At 43.7% G+C, this 23,912-nt stretch overlaps 2 protein-coding genes across 2 annotated transcripts in view; one reads left to right on the top strand and one right to left on the bottom strand.

Annotated features, from left to right (window-relative positions):
• Positions 1–22,819, top strand: COQ6 (coenzyme Q6, monooxygenase). The gene is made up of 12 exons (XM_068103467.2): positions 1–519; positions 1,482–1,616; positions 4,108–4,166; positions 7,953–8,079; positions 8,927–9,114; positions 11,489–11,596; positions 12,241–12,303; positions 12,535–12,642; positions 17,170–17,372; positions 17,529–17,644; positions 22,344–22,510; positions 22,682–22,819. Exons 1-12 carry the CDS (start codon positions 315–317, stop codon positions 22,709–22,711), a joined length of 1,509 nt encoding a protein of 502 aa, XP_067959568.2. The 5' UTR covers positions 1–314; the 3' UTR covers positions 22,712–22,819.
• The window catches only part of CCT4 (chaperonin containing TCP1 subunit 4), a 17,379-nt gene continuing 16,191 nt past the window's right edge, over positions 22,725–23,912 (bottom strand). Inside the window, exons 13-14 of the mRNA XM_068128235.2 lie at positions 22,983–23,096; positions 22,725–22,881 (exon numbers count right to left, since the gene is read on the bottom strand). Of these exons, the coding sequence (XP_067984336.1) occupies positions 22,867–22,881; positions 22,983–23,096 (129 nt within the window). The 3' untranslated portion in view covers positions 22,725–22,866. The remainder of the gene's footprint in view (positions 22,882–22,982; positions 23,097–23,912) is intronic.

Here is a 23,912-nt window from a genome sequence, read left to right on the forward strand (position 1 = left end):
ACACATTTTTTTATATGAGATACCCGTATCGGTTATAAAATATGTATGCATATGTATATATATATATATTCGCCTCTTCGTTAGTAATTACAATGCAAATAGTTCGGAATGTATTTTATAAATATTGTTAATGTGAATAACGGAGAGGAATATTCGAGGTGCAGTTGCCAGAGTTGTTCGAACACATACGCTGTCGTTGTGCTGTGGATTGGGGAGGCCAAAAAGGGAGGGCTCCTTCTCCTTGTGACGACTGTCGGGTGGTGCATGGAAGAGTAAACCGAGAAACCAAATTATTGGTCGAAAGTACTTGCGGAATGGCCTTGAGGGCTTTACCTGCATCTCGTCGCCTTTTGCGCCAATTCTTGCCAAAGGTGAGCAGGTCGGTTAGAGCATGCAGCCGCCCCGCGGGCAGCGCCCAGGAAAACGACCACACGAAGAACCACCATGGACACCCCGCTTTCTACGACGTCATCGTGTCCGGCGGTGGTTTGGTCGGCTCGGCGATGGCATGTGCTCTCGGTACGTGTGTGTGTGTGTGTGTGTGCTCATTCACCTGGGCGAACCTGTAACCGGGTACCCGACACGCTTTACCCCACTCCGCCCATGACCTGCTCGTTGAAGGTCGATGTTGTCCGCCCCCATTGCGATGTTTGCACACGAACCTCGGCACGAACATTAACAAGCCATTTTTGAGTGTTGTATAAATATCTATTCGCCATTACCTTGTTGGAACGGAAGAGTTTATTTGTACAAATGATTGTTTCTGCAACCGTTAATAATGATGATTATGGAGTTGTGTGACGCGCTGTGTAGCTCTAGGTCGAGACGTTTGGGCTCGTGGAGAGTAAGGTGACCCACTGACGGTGGGGGCAATAAGAGGATGAATGTAGAGAGGATGGAGAGAATCGGGTCAACCTGTGTGTAGGTATTAAGAGGTAGGGGAAGAGGGTTGAGGGTAGAGAGAATCGGGGAAACCTGTGTGTAGGTATTAAGAGGAAGTGGAGGGGGCGGGGGGGGGGGGTTGAGGGTAGAGAGAATCGGGGCAACCTGTGTGTAGATGAGAGGTATAGGGAGGAGGGGGGGGTTGAGGGTAGAGAGATTCGGGGCAACCTGTGTGTAGGTATTAAGAGGTAGGGGAAGAGGGTTGAGGGTAGAGAGAATCGGGGAAACCTGTGTGTAGGTATTAAGAGGAAGTGGAGGGGGCGGGGGGGGGGTTGAGGGTAGAGAGAATCGGGGCAACCTGTGTGTAGATGAGAGGTCTAGGGAGGAGGGGGGGGTTGAGGGTAGAGAGATTCGGGGCAACCTGTGTGAAGATGGGAAGAGGTGGGTGGGGTGGGGGGGGGGGGTTGGGGGGGGGAGAAAGGATGAGAGAGAATCAGGGCAACCTGTGTGTAGATGGGGGGGGGGGGGGGGGTAGGAGGAGGGATGAGGATATAGGAGATCACAGGTAGGGAAGAAGGATCACCTGAGGTTCTGCACAGGTTTCGAGCCGATGCTCGCAGACCAGCGGATATTGCTGCTCGAGGCCGGTACGAGGAAACACCTTGACGAGCTCCCAGGGACGTACAGCAACCGAGTGAGTGCCCTCAGCCCTGGCTCCGTCACTCTGCTGGACAGTAAGTACCATTCCTCTACGCACTGTGCGGCTATTGTGGATAGTTTTCTTTATTTATTTGAAAGTTTTCCATCTTGTCTGATTTGCACTAATCCACGTGGTTCCCAACATAAGGAAGGCTTCATGATTATGCCAGAACAAAAATGGAGTCGCACATATTCTTGGCCATGGTGTTCTTAACGTTGTGCTGGGCTGGTAGGATAGGTGAGAGGTACGCGCACTCACCTTTGACCTGTAGCCTGCGTTTCAATCTCGACCCAAATATAAACTGTAATCCTGGTGTTTCACGTGCAGGGGGCATCAGTGTGTGCCACGTTAAATATCTCGAGATGTCCATCGTGAAAAGGTGAGTTACTGATGTTCTTATTTACAAGGCCAAAACGAAAATGTAACTTCGCTGCAGAACTAACGCCAAAATTCCCGTGTTTTCAAAGCGGTCGCGGAGAATGGGAAGTCAGGTGCTTGGTATGTAGAGCGGTACGTACGGCCCTTTGGCAAATCAAGTAAAGGTGCTTTTGATTTACAATCCACGTGGATTCGGACGATCACAAGAAAAGTTCAAGGAGAGAGCCCGTCATCCTCATTCGCAAAATTGAAGGACTGGTGAAAGTCGCTACATGGAAAGAGGTGCATTGAAATTTGAATAATTATAACATTGATTTTTTGAGTCCATAACACGTTATTATTATTTATAGATACTCAATAGAAGCCTCGTGTTGGTTTAACGGTCAAGGTGGCTGGTGTAAGATCTAAGGGTCTTCAGTTCAAGCCCCTGTCGTGCCTTTGAATTAACACCAGGTGGGTCGACTCAGCCCGTCATCCTTCCGAGGTCGACAAAATGAGTACCAGCTAGCTGGTAAGGGGGCACTGCATCAGCGGCACTGCCGTGCCACCAGAAAATGATGCAGCCAATCAGCCACGGGATGCATACGAATAAATATATAATAGATACTCAATGTAGACATGAAGTACACAATATATATAACACATTAATACAACATGAGTTGGCAGGTACTGATACAGGTACCCCCCCCCTCCCTCCTTTTATTTAACAATAGCTCTTGCACGAGCCTCGATCTTGGTGTACAAAAGAAAAAAAAATCTGAACTTTGTTTGTTTGTCCCGTTTCAAATCTTTGAGCCGTTCGTTTTCTCGGTTCCATACGTCCTAGAGAGCTGAAATTTGGCCCACGGTCCTCTTTTCTGGTTCATTTTCATTGATCAAAATGAAATTTAAAAATTTTTTTTTAAATTAAATAAAAATAAAGGTTTAAAACTTAAAAAAACTAAAATTTGAATTATAGTGTGTAGCCCTAAATCATGTTTTTTCATTTACTTGTTTATACCTTTGTTACTTGCAAAATCGAAGATGTTTCAAGTGTATTGGTCGGTTGAGTTTGTTCTTTTTGTCACTCGCTTACAGGTCACGATTCTAAACCGATCATCATTAAACTTCAAGTTGTAGAGGTCGTTGTAGAGTTGTATAGTGCCTCACTGAATTGGGAAACCAACTTTTTGAGGTCAAAGGTCAACTCAAGGTCAAACTTCTAAAATCTTTTTTCATCTGAAAAATCGTGACTTTTCATCCTATTGACCCGAGCTTTGAACAAGATCGTCAATTTTAATCTTGATAAAATGAACAATTTGCTGTATCATGGAAACCTTTTTGGGGGGGTGGGGGGGGGGGGGAGAGGGATTGATTTTGCACGCATCATGCTCAGCTTGACGTCTTCTTATTTATTTATTTATTGTCCTCTGTGTCCTCTTTTTTTGAAAAGCAAATATGGTAACCCTAGTTTTAGCCTTTACTTTTGCCAAGGGAGTCTGCCTATGGAGTCAGTCTGCATAAACAAACATGAAGACCAAATTACTGTTGATGAAAGAAAAACAAGCAATTTGGAAGCTGAAAGAACAGAATAATTCAATTAGAACCATAGCACAAAAATTGGACATATCAAATATGACAATTTGGAATATCTTGAAAAAGAAATAAAGCACGTGTGTGTGTACTTAGCAATAGACAACGGCCAGCTCGGCCAAAGAAAACAACTGCAGTTGATGACATAAACATCATCAGAGCTGTGAAGAGAAACCAGAAAACAACTGTCAGTGACATCACCAACAACTTCTAGAGTGCAGCGGTGAAAGTATCACAATCTACCGTTTGCAGAAGACTGACGGCAGAATTACAAAGGTACTTGGATGAACGTTAAACACGGCGTCATGTTTGCCGGCATTAGTTGGTGGCCGTCAAACACCCCACGGTGTCCTTCACGAAGAGTAGGCGACCTATCGGTTGCACCATGAACAAACTACAAATTCCTGCCCTGACTGAGACGGAGTGGCGACCCGTCCAGGATTGTAGCCCAGTAACTGCTTTTTTTTAAAACAGGTCGTCAGCCGTGGCAAAGTCCATCCGTGCTACGCTCATGTGTTTGATACATTTGATTTGTACAACTTTCACAACGTGAACGTTCTTGTCTGAATTTCCAGGTATTGGAGCATGGGAGCAAATTTCCACGATGAGATTCAAACCGTTCAAACGCATGCAGGTACGCTGCTGATGCACTCCGTGACGCGAGTGGATGCCAAAACTGCAGGCATGGTACCAAGTTGTTACAGGAGATATAAACGTGTCTCTCCTCCTTTATTTTTATACTGGATGGAACTGCACCTCATCCTCAACTAGTTATTATACGTTGTGTATTGCAGGTTTTTGTTGGCTGTCTTTTGCTATGTTTCTCAAATTTCTCCATTCCTCTCTGTCGATTTGTCTGTTGGCTTGCCTTTGATGTTTCTATTTATTACCTCTGCTACCAAAGGTTATGTTTTCACCCCTGTTTTTATTACTTGCAAAATCGAAGAATTTTCAAGTATATTGGTTGGTCTTGTGCGTTATTCTGTCTCTGTCAATCACCGACAGGTCACAATTTTAAACCAATCTTCAAGAAACTTCACCAGATGGTAGAGTTCATCATAAGGAAGAAGCTCAATGATTTTGAGGTCAAAGGTCAATGGTCATCTTGAGGTCCAATTTCTAAAGTTGTCATTTTTCATCCAATTGACTTGAAATTTGAACAGCATTTGCATATTGTCACTAAATTGGGAAACCAACTATTTGAGGTCAAAAGATCAAAGGTCAACTCAAGGTCAAACTTCCAAAGTGGTGGATTTTGCAAGTATCATGCTCTGCATGACCTCTTCTTGTTTGTTTGATCATTTATGAGCAGGATATCTCGACAAATTATGGATGGACAAAACTTGGTAGACGGGTTAAGGGTGGGGGTGTGTGATGTGGACCAATTGTTTATATTTTGGTAAAAATCCGGATCTGGATGCTGGAATTCTTTAAAGCGATTCGTCACCATTGAGTGATGGGGCCAAAAGTGATATATTGAATGATATTTCAAAAGGTTATGGACGGATTCGGATAAAACGAGAAGGATGAGTTGGTTAGGTGACGAGAACAAGCGGATTCGATTTTGGTTGAGGTCCAAATCCAGATACGGCCTATCAGTGGATACAAACATAAACTGTTTAGCCTGACGGAGGTATGCGCTCTACCGAGTGCCGTTCTCGTCTATCACGGTATTTTGTCACATTATTTCATTTTTATTTTCATCAGTCAGCCCAGCTATATATCTGCTACATTATGTAGCTAATTGTCTTTCTATTTATCTTTCAATTTTTCCAATTTTTCTTCTTCATGTGAATGAATAAATAAATCACAACATTATTTTAACAACTTGCATGCTGTTATGCTGTCTTCATAGGTGTAGCTAACAATGTCTTGCAATATCAAATATCACGTTGAATGAAATGTTTTCAGTCACCGCAGAAGGAGAAGAAGAAGAATCATTTCTCCATTCGCAAATTATTACTCTTTTAATCTCTGATGTATCGTTCTTTCTGCCCATCCACACTCGACTCCCACAAATTCGAATGGACATGTTCTGGCGATCGTATGAATTGGTGAGAAACTCTCTAGCCCAAGCTCGGCAGGTAGCGTAATTTAGTATCCCAAGAACTTGTCGAGCTAGAAAACCCATTTCAAATGAAATAAAAGAAAAACATTTTGAATGGAATAACCATCCGAATGCAATATGCAGGCCACTGCAAGTGTGTCGCATACCACCTAACATTGCGGGCATCGAGACCAGAATTGTTTTGGAAGCATGATCTTCACACCAATTTGTAGCACTTTGAATGATAAATGTGGCGATTTGACTTCGTGCACCCGTCTCGCCATTTTTGTAGCCCGTGCGGTGAAGTGCGCGGTAGAAGACGTGGGAGTGCCAAAATAAACTGCAGAACAGAGCTCTGAACCTGACTCGACCCACATTTGGTTCATTTATTTGAGCAGGTTTTGTGCAGCTGCACCCCTTGCACAGTAAATGGCTTCGAGACTTCATTCCCAAAATTAAAATTGCTACATAAGAAATCGATTGAGTATACCAAAACGAGATGTGCAGAGGGGCGGACAGGATAGCTTAGGGGTACGCACACTCACCTGAGTTTCATCCCGACCCAGCTATAAACTGTCATCCTGGTGTTGCACAGACAGGATGAGTCATCAAATGTGTGCCGTCCCTCGGATTGATGTTAAACTGGGCATCCCATGTGCTGGCATTAGTTGGATGTTAAAGACCACACCTTGTTCTTTGCGAAGTGTAGTTGAGCTATTGTCAGCAATATCCCACAATTCCTTGTGCTGCATATGGAAGAACAGGAAGGCGTGCAGAAAGCTATTAGGCGATTTTGAGTTGGAAAACCATTTTTAGAAGTTACAAAAGTGAGAGTTAGAAAAAACAAGAAGTGAGTTTGATGCCTGGTGCACCTTGGTGGAAATACCACGCAAGGGAGATGCCGACCCATAATCGTCCTCCATAACGGCTCGATCTCCATCATATCCGTAGGCACAATCTTTTTCAGGTGAACAAATCCTCATTTTATTTTTATTGGATTTGAATGTCTACTAGAGCTGTGAGTTCCTGAAAACTCTTGAGTGAATGAAGGATGAGCAAATGGACTCGGGTTTCTTTATTTATTGCCATCAAGCCAAATTATTCCATATGGAATGCTATCCAGCAGAAGTGATAGCAACAACTTCAGCAGGATCAGAAATTGCAGGATTGGTGAGAGTAAACTGAATGCGACTACAACTTTAACTGCCCAAATATATTCCCACCTCCTTGTGGGGTCGATCAGGGCACATTTATGGCCCAAGTCTTTAATGTGTTGGCTGGTAACGGTTGGCCTTGTACTGAAGTTGAGTGGACAATAATTTGGAATGTGTTCAGGGTACTGGTGATACCACGGGATCTTGAACATCCACAGCCAACAGATGGGCGATCTCATTTATCATCCTTCAGACTGACTGGGCCCTGCATGTGAAGCCCCATTGATAGAGTTTACAGCTCGCCCGAGATGCAAACCCAGGCTAGGTAGCTCGGAGGTGAGTGAGCGTACCCTCTCGGCTATCCTACCAACCACGAGTCGACTCTACGTAGGTATGTATTATATATTTATTTACCCTGCACACGCGAAGCGACAAGCGGGGGTTAAGCAATTGATCCATATCCATCCATCCATCCATCCGTCTGTCTACAAACGTCAGTTTATAATCGAGGAACAACTTACTTAAATTGAATGTTATATTTTGAACATGAATCGGAAAACAAACCTGCCGCTTTGCAGTACTTTGGCTCTGAATTCGTCCTGATCACGCATGTGCAGAGACGAGCAAGATAATTGTTTTACTCTGTCTGCCTGTGTGAAAGTCAAACAAAATAAAAAATCATTCCAAGCAGGAAACTTACTATTTTTAAGGATGTCATAAAGAACACAAACAATAGGCACCAATAACTAATGCAACGTGCTAGATGGGGTGGTGTAATCCACTGTGTCAATGGCGGTGAATTCAAACTTTCTATAAATATTCTTCATTCGACTTTTTACATCTTGTTTTTCTTTTTTAAATCGTCTTAAAATTGAATTGAATTTTATACTTGAACACTCGAACACAAATCATTCCCACAACCCTTCCATTTAACAGTACTTGGACATGTTAAATAAGATGGTGTACATGGGTGATGTAAACTTCTGGAATGTTTTTGACCATTTTTAAAATCGTGAATTAAAATTGAAGTACAGTACCAGTGGGGTATCGTGTGGGGTACTTAAGTACCAGTAGTACTTAAGTACCAGTTTAAGTACCAGTGGGGGTACTTAAACACTGCGTGGGGTATCGTGTTTTATAAACTCTGTAGTCTAGTCGATATATTTTCTAATCTGTTTTGCTAATTGCTGTGATCTTCCTTTCCTCGTTCCTTTTCAAGGTGTGGGATGCTTGTTCAGACGCACTCATTACATTCGACAAAGAGGACTTTGTCGAGGATTTGGCATTTGTTGTAGAGAACGATGTTGTTATGACGGCCCTCACAAGGCAGTTGGAGTCGATCAAAGGTGAGAGGGAGTGAAGCACTCGTCTTTTATTTTGAAATAGAATCATAAATTTAAACTAATTGATAAATTCTTTTTTTAAATTGTCGTTTCCGTTTCCGATTTATGGGTTGACGTTGTCTGCCTTCTTTTTCTTCCTTGATAGGTCAGAGCATGAACAGCATGTTATCCAATCCTTCCATGAGCCTCAACCTATATATTAAAGGCTAGCAGGGGTACCAGCATTTCCCAGTGTATTTTTTGTGGGCCTAAAACATTTTCCTACACCCACTAAGGAGTGGGGTCCCTACACACTTCCCCACTCCCATGATAGATCGACTAACAATTTTTAAATCCCCAAAAATCCAACGTTTTTCATTTTTTTTTTCTTTCAATATATACCGTATATATATATTTTTCCCAAAACACCCCCTGGCACTCACTGATGAACCTCTGAAAGTTTGATGAAAATCCATTCAGCCATGTCTGAGAAAAATGGTGACAGACAAATGGCTCTTATAGTATAAATAACCTTTAACCCTCCTCCCTCACCACTTTTCTCTTCTTCCTCTTTTTAGAATATTCATGTTCCACAGGTCCTAGCTGGTATATTTGCTCCCATCCACATCCTCCAACTTTCCCTTTCCCAAATTTCTATATATAGAATATAATATTATGGTAATAAAACCATCATTTCATATAAGGAAAGGTTAGATTTCCATATAATTCCCATTTGGTTTAAACCCGACGTGGATAAGAGCAGTAAATGTTCTGCAATTTGGAAATTGACGTGTAAAGTGTTCTTTCAAGGATGCCGTACATCGGGTGTGTCAGACTCAAATGTACATAATGGTGCGATTGGTGGATGCAGACCAGGTAAACGTATTGTACAAGAGTCGCGTGGTGAAGTACACGTGGCCTGCGGCTACACCTGAGAGCGAGGATTTGGACGATTGGACGTCCGAGAGCGTGGAACAAACTATGGAAGGACCGGATGAAACGAGCCCGTGGGTGAAAGTGGAGCTCGCAGATGGAAAGGTCTTGCAAACGAGGCTGTTGGTATGTTTGTTACTTCACTTGATACCAAATCGTTGCTCTGAAAAGCTGGGACAATACCAGGGATTTATTGTCCGACTGTGCTGCTTTGAATGGCCTTTTCCTCCGATAGATTTCAGGACAGTTGACACGGTGTTGATCTGCCTTTACTTCTTATTGGCGAGACACACGCACACAGCAGGATGGATGAATGAATGAATATGAATGATCGTTTTAAGGCCATTTTCCCTGCTAGAGCAGGGGTTAGCCTTGCGGGCCCTATGACAATCATGGTTCCCTGTTTGAGGCAATGTTTTTATGGCCGGATGCCCTTCCTGACGCCAACCCTTGGTCACGCTCTTACGATGCGCAGGGATACGGTGTACCTATTCTAAATCGGGGTACTCACCGTGATCATTCATCCCAGCAAGCTGGTACTCAATTTGCCGACCTCGGAAGGATGACAGGCCTCGGAAGGAATCAACCCCCCCCTGGTGTTAATTCAGCGATCGACCGGGATTCGAACCCAGGATCCTAGGATCCCAAGCCGGCACCCTAACCGCTAAGCCAACACCAGGGTTATGCAGGAAATGATGAAATTACAAATTGATGCAGGAAATTACAAAAAAGAATGAACAGTCGGGATAGACAAAGAAGGCTCATTGGAATGGCTAAGAAGAGGTCAGCTCAACTGGGACAGGGAACGAATCGTAATAAATGCCAAAGATCAAGGACACTAGACCAATGGATTAAAAAATATGGCGGGACATCATGGATTGGTAATTGCAAAAAGGACTAGTATAATTGATGTACCTACCACGGTTTCAACCTGTTGACATCTTTGGAGCAAGTGCAGATCTGCTATCTGTCTGGAACAAAACGTTTGCCATATTGATTCGAACAAGCAACGGAGTTAAGTTGTATATATTTGTAATATTAGTTGCTGTACCAGTCGGTACACTCTAAAATAAAAAATTCGGATTTTACAACGGCCATCTCCAAACACCATTATCCTGCATGCAATGTGTTGGTTGCCCCTTCACATCCGAAGGTCGTTCACATGAAACGCTGAACCACTTCGTCAATTTGTTTTTAGTGCAGAAGCTGCTGCATTGGACAGCAACCACTCTAAGGTATCAAGCAGTGTAACCAGGTGTCAAGGAACCTCCAAGAAGACAAGATCACTTGCAACCTGCAGTTCAGGCAGGAATTTGGAATTTACTCGGGGTGCTGCCTATTGTTCGTGAAGGACACCGTGGGGTGTTTAACGTACACCAATTAATGCCAGGGACAGGACACCCAGATTAACGTCCACCTGAGTTTTAGTGTTTGTTTTTGTTTTTTGGATACAAGATCGAGGCTCGTGAAAGAGCCAACATTAATCACACAAAAAAAATCACAGACACATAAAACATAATAAGGGGAGCGGTAGACAAGACGGAGAGAGATGGGGAAGCACACAAACTACATTTGAGAGCAGGGACATCGGGAGATCTGTGGGAGGGAGAGGGCTTGGGGGGAGGAGGCGTGGGAATGGAAGAGGGGGGAGGTGTAAAACACAAGGACACTAAAACACAAGGACAAGGATGGCACACACATTGATGAATCACGCCGCCTGTGAAACACCGGGACGAAAGTCTATATCCCAGCCCAGGCTGGACTGCTTAGAGGTGAGTGTGTGTACCTCTATGCCATCCTACCCCCTCCAATCATGTGCATAAGCTCTTTGGTGTCTTGAATACATTGCAACGTTTTACTTGCAAAATCAGAGATTTTTTTCAAGTATATTGGTCGGTCGACTTTGTTATTCTGTCTATTTTGTCACTGGCCTACAGGTCACAATTCGAAACCAATCGTCATGAAACTTTACCAGGTTGTAGAGGTAGTCACAACTGAGAAGCCTATTGAATTGAGGTCAAAGGTCATCTTGGTCAAATTTCAAAAATCATCCGTTTTCATCCGATAGACTTGAAAGTTGAACAGCATTTGCATATTGAGTCACCGATTTGGGAAACCAACAATTCGAGGTCGAACTTCCAAAATCCAAATTTGCATCTGAATTTTTTTTATCAATTTTCATCCTATTAACTCGAAAATGAAACAGCAATTGCATAGTTCATTACTAAATTGGGAAAGCAACTATTTGAGGTCAAAAGGTCAAAGGTCTACTCAAGGTCAATCTTCTAAAATCAATTTTCATCCGATTGACCTATGATTAAAATCAAAAGTTTTAATCCTAATGAAATGGACAATTCGATGTCTTGATGGCAATTACTTTTTTCGGGAGGTGGGGGTGGATTTGGCATGTATCGTGTGCCGCACAATGCCTGTTTTTTGGGGTTTCAGAGATCTTGGAAAACCCCCAAAAAGGGTTTGTTTTGTTCAATGTGCCTGGCAGATAGCCGCAGACGGAATCGATTCATTGGCTCGCGAGTCTGCTGGGATTCGCACCATCCGGTGTGACTACAACCAGTCGGCCATTGTTGCGACCTTGCACCTTGCCGAGGTGACGTGGGTAAACGCAGCGTCATTTCAGTGACTTTTTGGGGCATAAATGCTGTTAGAGATTGCTTAATTGTTCAGTTTCTTTTTAGGTTACTATTTAAAAAGAAAGGTACAGAGGGGAGTGTAAAATCCTGCCGTTAGTGTGTATGTAATATGTAGATGGCTCTTTACAGATCAATCCTACTCATGAAAAGCTTCCATTGTTATTCATTACTGTATTTTAATTTCTAATCCTGGCTTAGTTGACCAATAGTGTCAATATTATGGAAACTGCCGAAACAAAGTTCACTTTCCAAGGTACCTTTATGGCCATTCCTTATCAGGTCATGTAACCTTGAACTACTCGACTCGGTGGCGTAATGTTAGAGCATCCTCTCTGAGACAGGTAGGTCTGTGGTTCGAACCCCAGGCAAGTCGTGGTACATGCTGCTTCCTTGCTCGACACTCAGCATTTTAAAGGATAGAGCACGGACAAACAACGCTGGAAAGGAAATGGCAAACCACCCAGTATAACCCTCGCCAGAAACTGACAGCATCGACCCTGTAGAAAGAGTTCGGTACACATGAACATCAACCTTAAATAATCCAATATCGTTAGGCTCCCCCTATTTGTGCATTGTGACGATTATCCCTTCCATCCCTCAGCCAACAGAGAACAACGTGGCTTGGCAGCGTTTTCTCCCCAGTGGTCCTATTGCGATGCTGCCGGTAAGTCGAACTACAAGGTCATTGGTCAGTGCCAAATACACAATGACGTTGTGATGTAATCGCACCGCAGTGACGTGTTTTCCGAACACGTGTTGCGATTTTGAGTTGTAGTTGGTTTTCCTGAAGCATTACCTTCTGTCTGCACATCAAGCCATTTATTTGTGTATTAATTGCTTCTTGGAAAGGTGTACCAAGTCTCCTTTTTTTACCCCTCCTCCATCTCCCAAAAAGCTAAGTGGAGACTTGAGTTCCCTTGTGTGGGCAACGTCCCCTCACCATGCCAAGGAGCTGATGGACATGTCGGAGGAAACGTTTGTCGACGCCATCAACTCCATGTTCGTACGTGGCAAATACCAACTTTGTTCACCTTAACTTTTAGAAGCTCGGATTTGTGTATTTAACAGGTTTTGGGGAGTTTCGATGATTGCATCAAGTTAGTTGTGAATCTACATTGAGAAAGGTTGACCATACTTTATTTGATGCTCACTTTACACCAAACAACTATTGTAAACTCGTACAGTAGACTCTGATATTTATATAACTAGCGAGACTGATTTATTCATCCACTTCCTCACATGGCAGAGCATACACCAGAGTACTGAACTGTCTTTGCATTCTGCTTCAAACGGCAGAGTAATAACGATCTTTATTATGCCTCTGCCGACGAAGTTGCCGGAGGTATTGTTTTCGATTTGTCCGTCCGTGATAGGTTTTCGTTACCGCGATAACTTGAGAACGGCTGAAGGGATCTTAGTCAAACTTAGTGCAGGTATGTATAATGCGGTAAAGATAAACTGATTAGATTTTGGGGTTAAGGTCAAAGTCTGTAATAGGTCTATAATTTTAAAACGGCTAAAGATGACTAATAGTGGGGCTGCTTAACTGATGAATTGTGCCTTTTCCCTTAAAAGCATGAAACTTGGCACATGGCTAGAATACCCTAAAAGAAAGATTTTTAGTCCAGGGGGCATCTCCAATTTCACCCCATATGGCGGCCATCTTGAAATTCAAGATGGCCGTCATACAAGACCTGTTTTGATGAATATCTCCATAATTAGAACAGCTATCTAAATGGTTGCAGTGCCTACACCTACATTTTTAGGGTCTAGGAATCCAATGGTAACATAAAATATTAAGCAGTCATATGAAAATATTAATTCTGCATAGTATCATGCATACTGGGAATGCATATAAATACTCTTAACAGGTTGGCATTCTTCAGTGATTAAAAGTGTCTATGACATCGCAGACTGTAACTGTGCCATCTTGTGGTTTTCTAGTCTTTGCTGCATTCTCCATCACACGCGCAGAGAGAAGTACAGGGAAGTGCAGCTTTCTTACACCGGCAACGACCAGTACATCCTTTTTTGCACCCACACTTAACAAGTTCATTGCAGATCTTTGCAGCCTCTGGAGGTGTTGTCCATATTGGTTTGAACTGGCCAGCAGACGTTTTTTGCCAACCCCATTCAGTGGGGCTTGGTAGATCAGGCTTAGCATGCAATGCTTGTCCCCAGCATAGTGCGCCTTGGTATACTGCCCGCTTTACGTGCTGCACAAGGGCATCATGTGTTGGTGGAATTGATTCCACAGGTCTGCCCTTCTTTGCAAACAGTTTCTTTCGTACAATGTTAATGTCAGTAGCAGTACTTGTGCGATCATACAACAGAATAACAAATCTCTCAATGACGTTCATGCAGGTTTCAGTTATCTCTGTGCTCTGGTGGCAAATTTCTGCTAGTACCTCTGTGAGCTCAGGGAATGATTCCCACACATTCCATGCAGTTACCTTTCCACGCCCATTAAACGCTGAAGAAGTGTCACACCCTGTTAGTGCATGAAACATGGGGAGGGCTTTAGATTTCTCAGGGCCAAGAGCTGTGGCTATATCATGTGCAGAGATAAATCGCATGTTCTTGCCTGTCCCAAATTGTAACCATATCATCACTGAAAGCTTCTGGGATGCTGTAACTGCAAGCACGACAACATCTGTGTCCACAGTTTGTATGAGGACCTTACTATGCCCTCTCTGTGTTGCATCAGCAGCATGGAGGAACATCCGACCATCTATCTGCCTCTTCCTGAGTGCACGGGGAGAGTGATTCTAGATCAATGCGTGGTGGAGCAGTAAGAACCTCTGTATCACGTGTGACAACTAGCTCCTTGCGCTGGTCTTCAAATGATTTAATTGGCGGCCAGTGAATTTTTTATATAGTTTCTTTCAAAGTGCAATTAAAACGCTCAATAACAACTGCCTTTCCTTCATTAAAGGTGCTGTATAATTTGATATCCTCCTGTATAATCTGGATTTCAAGATGGCTGCCATATACTATTGAATATTTTATGTTGCCATTGGATTCCTAGACCCTAAAAATGTAGGTATAGTCACTTCAACCATTTTGATATCTGTTCTAATTATGGATATTCATCAAAATAGGTCTTGTATGATGGCCATCTTGGATTTCAAGATGGCCGCCATATGGGGTGAAATTGGGGATGCCCCCTGGACTAAAAATCTTTCTTTTTGGGTATTCTAGTCATGTGCCAAGTTTCATGCTTTTAAGGGAAAAGGCACAATCGATCCGAATTTTTTAGCTAAGCCGCCCAGCTATAATACAAACTTGGTACAGTTATGTATAATGATGTAAAGATTAACTGCCCACTAGGTCAAAAGCCAAAGGTCAGAGCCCAGAGGTCATGTTATGTAAAACAAGCGTTACGCCTCGGTCCCCCATCGGTGAAGTGATGCGAGTTGACAAAGTGGAAGACGCAATGCGGCCATCTTGGATTCTGACGTGGCGACCCAATTTTCAATAGCGTTCTTCCTTATGCCTAGATACACCCACACACCAGATTAGAAGTTGGTACTTCGCTTATTTTTCAAGATATTCCACTCACAAGGTTCAGACATACATGGCGGCGGCCATCTTGGATTTTGACGTGGCGACCCAATTTTCATAGTTTGGGTATACGCCTTGGAGTTAAAGCTTCGTTGATCATCCGTCACCCTGCGTTGTTCACCACAGGGTAGACACGACAATATATACACAGTCGGACCCCGCTGTTCGCAGGTTCCGTGTATTTGCGGTTGATAAATTGCGACCTGCTCCTCTATTCGTGGCCCTGTCCCGTGTATTCGCAGTTTTTCGCAGGCACAAAAAAAAATTCGAGCCACAATCATGACCTGCTTCTACATTTGCAGCACTATGCATTGCGTTTTCACGTCTCGCAGCCAAAAATCGGACTTTCACGGCCAAGCAAGCTCCACGCGATATCGCCATTCACACTGAATAGCTTCACGTGATATCGCCATTCATTCATTCATTCATTCATTCATATATACACTGTGAATAGCTTCACGCGATATCCGCTCATTCACACTGTGAATAGCTTCGAGATATCCACGGTCCACACGGTAAACTAGAACGGCACTCTGTAGAGCGCATACCTCTGCCAGGCTGAACAGTTCGTTTTGTATCCCAATGATAGGCCGGATCTGGATTTGGACCTGAACCAAAATCTAATCAGCTTATTCTTGTCACCCAACAAACTCATTCACCTTGCTTCGTCATAAATCATCCATAACTTTTTAAAATATCATGTTATATAATCGCTTTTCACCCGATCCCTCAATGGTGAAGAATCACACAAAAATTAAATAAATCTCGTATCCGAATCTATGTTCAGATATTCACCAAAATCGAATTGATTCATCCTTGTCACTCACCCAATCGGTCCCCCAAGTTTCAGCCAAATCCATCCATAACTTTGAGATAGCGTGCTATGTATCGGTTTTAGCCCGATCACTCAATGGTGAAGAATCGGCTAAAAATTAAATAACTCGTGTCCGAATCCATTTTGAGATCTTCACCAAAATCCAAACGCTTCGTCCTCATCACACACACACAACCTCTAACAGGTTTTGTCCAAATCATTTTGAGATATCCTGCTATGTATCGTTTTGGCCCCATCTCCCAATGGTGAAGAATCGAACAAGTAAACAAAAAAACGTGTTTAGGTCTACATGCTTTTGTTGAAAAAAAAAAAAGAAAAAAAAAAGTTTAAAACTTTTTTAATTTATTTATTAAATTTTGATCGATGAAAATGTACCAGAAAAGATGACTGTGGGCCAAATTTCAGCTCTCGAGGACGTATGGAACCGAGAAAACGAACGGTTCAAAGATTTGAAATGGGACAAAAAGTTCAGATGAAGTTAAATAAAGTGTAAAAATTATAGTAGCCGGATCCGAATCCAAAAAAATCTAATCATTTAGTCCGTGTCACATACACTACCTCTTTGCCAAATTTCGTCCGAATCTGTCCATAACTTTTTGAGATATCTTGTTCACAGAGACAGACAGGGGTGAAAACAACCTCAATCCACCTTTGGTGGTGCAGGTAAACATTTCTTCGTGGATGCTTCGCAGCATATTCCAAGACGGTAAACAAACTTTTATCCCTCATTCCTAGTGTTGGTGTTTCCTCCCTCTTTCTACTGTTCTTTTCGTTCTGTTACCGTGTGATCCGTTTTATGTTTTGGCTTCTCCATGAGCCTCAACTTTGTATACAAAAACGTTTGGAGTTCTCCCACTTGTCGGATGCAGATGGATCGATTAAAGAACCTTCGTGTTCTATGATAATTGGCCAATCCAGTGTAACGCATTGAGAGACACAAATCGAGCTTGTTAATTTTCCTGAAGCTGAAATTTCCTCAGTGGTGCCAATCAATATATGTATTTTAATTTGATCCAAATAATTACCACTCCATTTGTCACTTTAGTTCTGGGAAGAATGTAGCCAAAGGCCGTTAAAATCCATTGTATCATGGTAATCCTCATGCGACCAACCTTTCGCAACTGTATGCAGTGGAGCGATTCACGACGCTCGGAGTTTACCAACAATGCAAGCGCTGCATTCCGCTCCGCTCTTTCCCTCATCCTGCCAACGGGCAGCCCGGTACGGCAGCTACCTCCCAGTGTGGCTTCCATAGATCCTGGAAGTCGTGCAACCTTTCCTTTGGGGCTAGGCCATGCCACGGACTACGTTGCACCCCGCCTTGTCCTTGTTGGGTAAGTTAATGCGGTATGACAATGACATTGCCAAAAAATATATATATATTTTTTTTGCGGCCATTACTTGTTGCCGATGGGTCCTCATTGTAACTACGCAATTGTTTTTGTGCAAAATTACACCTTAAGCCTGTCGTGCTCACCCCACACGTGCAGTGATGCAGCGCACAGAGTGCATCCTCTGGCCGGACAGGGCGTCAACTTGGGCTTTGGTGATGTGGCTGCACTTCGGGACCTGCTCGGTCTTGCTATCTATGATGGCAGAGAGTTGGGTAAGTGATAGACTGTGGCACCTTTCCCCTAAGGATATTGAAACGATCATGAAGACGAGTCAGAATAAATAAGCTGTGCTTATTATACCAATTATAATAATAATAATAATAATAATAATGCATTTATTTTATATAGCGCTTTTCAGGAAGCCCAAAGACGCTTTGACAGAGTGCAAAACATAATGCATAGCAAAACATAAAAACAATTGCAAAAAAAGAAGAATCAATAGGGAAATATTCAAAGCACAAAGGAGGGAGAAGGAGAGGAGATAGTCAGGGGTTAGATGCTGTGGGTTAAATGTTGAATGCAGTGTTGAACAGGTGGGTCTTGAGTGATGTTTTGAATGTGGCGAGTGAGGAGGAGTCTCTGATGGTGTGAGGTAGCGAGTTCCAGAGGGTGGGAGCAGCGATGGAGAAGGCCCTGTCCCCCCAGGATCTAAATTTGGTCCGGATGGGGGGGGGGGTCAGGAGGTTGGTACCAGCAGAGCGGAGGTTGCGTGTGGGAGTGTGTCTGGAGAGGAGGTCAGCCAGGTAGGATGGGGCCAGGTTATGGAGGGCTTTGTAGGTCAAGAGGAGGATTTTGTACTGGATTCTCTGGGAGATGGGGAGCCAGTGAAGCTTGTAAAGGACAGGGGTGATGTGGTCACGGGTCCGGGAATGGGTGAGTAGACGGGCAGCGGAGTTCTGAATGTATTGGAGTTTATTGGTGATTGTTGAGGGTGAACCATAAAGGAGGCTATTGCAGTAGTCCAGACGGGAAGTGATGAAGGCGTGGATGAGGGTTTCTGCAGCCACGGAGGAGAGGGATGGACGGAGACGGGCGATGTTTTTCAGGTGAAAGAAGGCTGTCTTTGTGATCTGTTTAGTGTATTTGTCGAAGGAGAGGGTTTGGTCAAAGATGATGCCAAGATTCCGGATGTGAGGGGAGGTGGATACTGGGAAACCGTCGATGTTGAGGGCAAAGTTATGGGTGGACTTGGTGAGCGTTTTTGGGCCAATGATGATTATTTCAGATTTATCACAGTTAAGTTTGAGGAAGTTGATTTGAAGCCAGGATTTTATTTCAGTGATGCAGTTTGTCAGGATAGAGTGGGTGGCGGTGGAGATGGACTTGGTGGAGATGAAAAGCTGGATGTCATCGGCGAAGCAGTGGAATTGGAGACCATGACGGCGGATTAAGTGACCGAGGGGGGACAGGTAAAGGATGAAGAGGAGGGGGCCAAGAACTGAACCTTGGACACCTTGGAGGAGGGGAGCAGTGGGGGATTTGCAGTTATTGATGGAGATGAACTGACGTCTGTCAGAGAGGTATGATTTAATCCAAGAGAGGGCAGTGCCGGTAATGTTAAAGGTGGTTTCAAGTCGGGTGAGGAGGATGGTGTGATCGATGGTGTCAAAGGCGGCGCTGAGGTCGAGGAGGATGAGAATGTTGAGGTTGCCAGCGTCAGAGGAGAGAAGGTCGTTGATGATTTTGAGGAGAGCAGTTTCAGTACTGTGGTTGGAGCGGAACTCGGATTGGAATGTTTCATACAGGTTATTGGCAGAGAGGTGATGTTTGAGTTGAGTGGCTACAGCGCGTTCCAAAACCTTTGACAGAAAGGGTAGGTTGGAGATGGGTCTGAAGTTATTTAGGGTGTCAGGGTTTAGTCCAGGTTTTTTCAGAATGGGGGTAACAGCAGCAATTTTGAGGGATGGTGGGACGATGCCTGTAGACAGGGAGGAGTTTATTGTTGCAATGATAAGTGGAGAGAGAGCAGGAAGGGAGGCCTTGACAAAGCTGGAGGGGATGGGGTCAAGAGTACAGGTGGCAGTTTTCATTCCGATGAGTTCAGAGAGGTCAGTAGGGGAGACTGGGGAGAATTGAGACAGGGGATGGCAGGATAAGGGGGGGCAGGTGGTTTGAGGGGGAGTGGGTGCGGCGGTGGTCAAGCTGTTGTAGATGTTTTCAATTTTGCGTTGGAAGAATGAAAGGAAGGAGATGCAGTTGTCTATTGTGAATGACTGGGTGGTGGTGTTCAGGGGGCTGAGGAGTTTGTTTATTGTACAAAAGAGTGCTTTTGGGTTTCCGGAGCCAGAGTGGATAATTTGAGAGTAGTAGGCGGAGCGGGCACGGGAGAGGGCATCTTTATAGTGTGGTCCTTGTAGGCCTGGGAGTGAACTGTGAGACCTGTTTTATTGCGGAGTCTTTCAAGTTGGCGAGCACGAGTTTTCATCAGGCGGAGTTCAGGGGTAAACCAGGGAGCAGAATGGGTGAAAGAAACTGTTTTGGTTTTTATAGGCGCAAGTTGGTCAAGGCAGGAGGAGAGTGTGGTTGTAGTAGTCAGTGAGGTCAGAAGGGGTGTGGAGGTCAACGAAGGGAGAAGTGGACATTTTTTCAGAGAGGGTCGATGAGAATGAGGTAGGTGAAAGAGCGTTTAGCTTACGGAAGTTTATAGTGCGATAATGCCTTGGTGCTGGGGTGGGGATGTTGATGGTCAGAGTGATGGCTAGGTGGTCAGAGAGAGTGAGGTCGGAGCCAGAGAGATGGTGCAAAATTAGTCCAGTAGAGCAGACAAGGTCCAAAATGTGACCACGGTTATGGGTAGGAAAGTTGACATGTTGAGTGAGGTTAAAGCAGGTGAGTAAATCAGTGAAGTCAGTGGTTAGCGTGGAGTCAGTGGAGTCCATGTGGATATTGAAATCACCAAGGAGGAGGATTGAGGGGGAGAGGGAACATAGCTGGGTCAGAAAGTAGGAGAAGTCAGACAGGAATGATGGGTGTGGTTTGGGAGGGCGGTAGACAACAGCCATGACTGACTGTGTGTGACCAGAGAGTTTAAAAGCCAGGTGTTCAAATGATGGAGCAGATGAGATGGAGATGAGGTTGGTCTTGATGTCTTGTCGGTGAATAACGGCAATTCCACCACCTCGGCCCTCCGAGCGTGGTTTATTGATGTAAGAATAAGTTAAAATTATCCAGTTAAATAAGCCCAGTTTATCGTGGCAATATTCGTGTGAATATTATAATAGCAGCAAAGGGTTATTTAATTTTTAAAGATCGTGCTCAACCTTCCGACTATAAAGCCTTTGATCAACACTAGATTGGTCAATAAGAAATAATACTATTGAATGAGGAAGTGCTCCACTTATGGATTAATCAGCAAATTTTAATGTTATGAATTTGAGTTAGATTGTACAGCACAGCCATCACATGGCATTACCAAGAGTAAAGGTGGCTGGTTTGAGATCTTGGGGTCCTGAGCTTGAGCCCCTACTATTCTGTTGAATTATCAAGTGGGTTGACTCAGTCCGTCATCCTTCCGAGGCCAGCAAAATGAGTACCAGATGACTGGCTATAGAGAAGCATTGCGTCATCGGCAGCCGTGCCTCGAGAAAATGATGATGCAACTTGTGAAAGCCTTTCAATGCTGTTAACACTGATCAAGCAATATCTATCCTGAAAAAACCACGTCCATGGTCATCTCCAAAGCGAGCCGGAGAGTGAGGTCCTTCCTTTGTACTTCAAGCTACTCACCGTTAAGTCCTTCAAGCATATGTGCAAGTACTGTTGGAATCCAGATAGGCAAAGACGTTGCCGAGATGGTGCAATCAGAGCACCAGGGAAATACAAATATACTTGATGTAAATCGGCGACTTGCTCTAATACTTGAAAGTATCCTGGTGCAAAACTAGAACGGCACTCGGCAGAGCATATACCTCTGCCAGGCTGAACAGTTTACGTTTTGTATCCCACGAATAGCTCGGATCTGGATCTAGACGTGAACCAACCCTAATCACCCCCCACCTCCTTCCAAATTTCAGTTTTTCCCCTCCTATATCTATCTTGGCCTCTCCTGCCCTCCATTCCTCCGCACCCATTGCTTGTCCATGAGCCTCGACTATTAAAACGGTGGGCAACTTACCCCAAACGAATGCAAAGGGAATGCAAATAAGGCGTGAGCAATCGCTCGTCATTCATGACAAGTTCTGAAGTTAGTTTGGTACATGACATCTATTATATACTATTGAAGTGTCGTTTGAAATTTTGATCATTTTACAGGAATTTACATCATGCAGAGTTTTACAAACATTAAAAAAGAGTTTAATATTGGGAGGCAGATCTGCTATTGAATCCGAAATACTATTTCAATCATCGTTTCATGGAAGGAGCTGGCAGGATGGCCGAGAGGTACGCACAGTCACCTCTAAGCTGCCTAACCTGGGTTTAAATTGTGACCCAGACAAACATCCCGGTGTTTCACAGGCAGGGTGAATCGATGTGTGTGCCGTCCCTCGGATGGATGTTAAACGGGTCCCCCGTCTGCCGGCATTAAAGATCCCAGGGTGTCCTTTATGAACAATAGGTGAGCTATCGCTGGCATTCTTAAAGTTCCTGCACATTCAGTCGAGTATCCTATCTGAGTGATGACCCGTCCAAGATTGCAACACCTGCCAAATAAACTGGTTCAGCAGAACTGATGGTCTATATAGGCCACGGTACATGATACTAATCTTTACATTCGATGTTTAATGTCGACCAGCAGCAAAACTAGAGGTTTTCTGAATGGCAGTGCGAACAATCTGTAGAATGCTCGAATTACAGACGGGTGTGCCCAAAGAAGCTTGAAAAGCAAGACCCTCGCAGGTAGTGATAAAGTTTAGAAACGTTTCCCGGTACAGCATGTTTGCCATCGATGCCAATTTTCGTTTTTCCCTGCAGGCTCGCCCCGGCACTTGCACCAGTACGAGACGACCCGTCAGCGGCACAACCTGCCCACCATGCTGGCCATTGACATGCTCAAACGTCTCTACTCGACGGACCACGCAGCACTCGTACTATTACGAAGTCTCGGACTGCAAGCAACAAATGCGATATCGCCACTCAAGGTGGGAGCACTCAATAAGAGTAAACATTTTCATTTGCTCCAAGTTAAAAAAAAAAACAACATAATAATAATATATGATATTGTACATTTTGTGGAATTTGATACATTTTGTTCTGTAAATTATGTGAAAGGTTTTGATTGGAAATTATGTAAATTTTGAAATCTTTTTCAGGAACAAATAATCGCTTATGCCAGCAAGTGAAGACGGAGACGACTTTCTTTTGCAAAATTGTTTTATTAGGTATCAGTCAGTACATGAGTGGACTGTCCCTTTTCTCACCAAACTGCAAATAAACAACGGTGAACAGTGTGGCTGCTCTGCTATATCCGCACATGTATGTGCTCAGATGTTTTCATTCACTTTGTGCTCAACTGTAAAGACAGCACGAAACATTTTACATCCCAATATATCCTGTCACCAAGATGTGAACAGCAATTTTGAATTTTTTGTTATAAAAGGTACATTGACTTACCACATCGTCTATTTTCAAAATGCTGCGCACGGTTTCCGTGGCAAAGCACAGTGCGCTCATGGACACCAGCAGAGGCTGCACAACCAGCTCTTCCAGGATGTTGGAGATGCCACCCTAAATGTTTTCAGCAAGAACAGAGTTTGTCAGTTTGTAACAAAACCGTTTTCCAAAGTAATGATTTTCTGAGATGGGGCAAACTGATAAACCGAGTAGCAGGTTGTGTGGAAGAAAAGCAAACGGTAGAGCACACCATCGTGGGTCAACGTTAAGCCTTTTTATAAAGTCTTGTGACCTGGTTGTGGAACAAGTTGGCAGTTTTTGATGGTGAAACATCCACAAATGTCAATACCATAAAATTACCCTAAGATTGCTTTTTACTGCTATTTACAGGGTTAATGGCGAAATGTTTGGGCGACAAGTAACCCAGGAAATGGTTTTGATCAAATTGATCATATCACCATGAATCCTGCTGAGGAGCCGTTTCATCAATGTTCAACATTTATCCCAACAGTAGCAAATTAAACACAAAAAAACATATTATACATATTTCACCCTTGTTCCTTGGGATGGCATCGTTTAGAAATGCCGAACTGGCAATTTCCCCATCAGTTGTCACATGTTATGGAACAATGCCTCCACGTGTGAGGGGTTGGAAAATTTCCTCTGTGTTATGTTTGGGGGAAAAAAAAATGACTTTCTCCACAAAGGTTGTCGAATTGCATGGTAAGTGCTGTGCTAGCAAGCAAACAAGGCCAACACCCATGTAAACTAGAATTCGTTTTCACTGTAGATAGACAGCACGAGTTGATCACAGATTCCTTTATCCCTCGTCATCCGACTGTGCAAATAGTGTTTCGAGTTAATAAATCCATGATCTTTAACTGATGGAAATGCTCGTTACATCGGTACCAATATAACGCCACGGTAGCG

This window comes from Myxine glutinosa, chromosome 9, assembly GCF_964187855.1.
Source record: "Myxine glutinosa chromosome 9, kmMyxGlut1.1, whole genome shotgun sequence".
NCBI classification, from domain to species: domain Eukaryota; kingdom Metazoa; phylum Chordata; class Myxini; order Myxiniformes; family Myxinidae; genus Myxine; species Myxine glutinosa.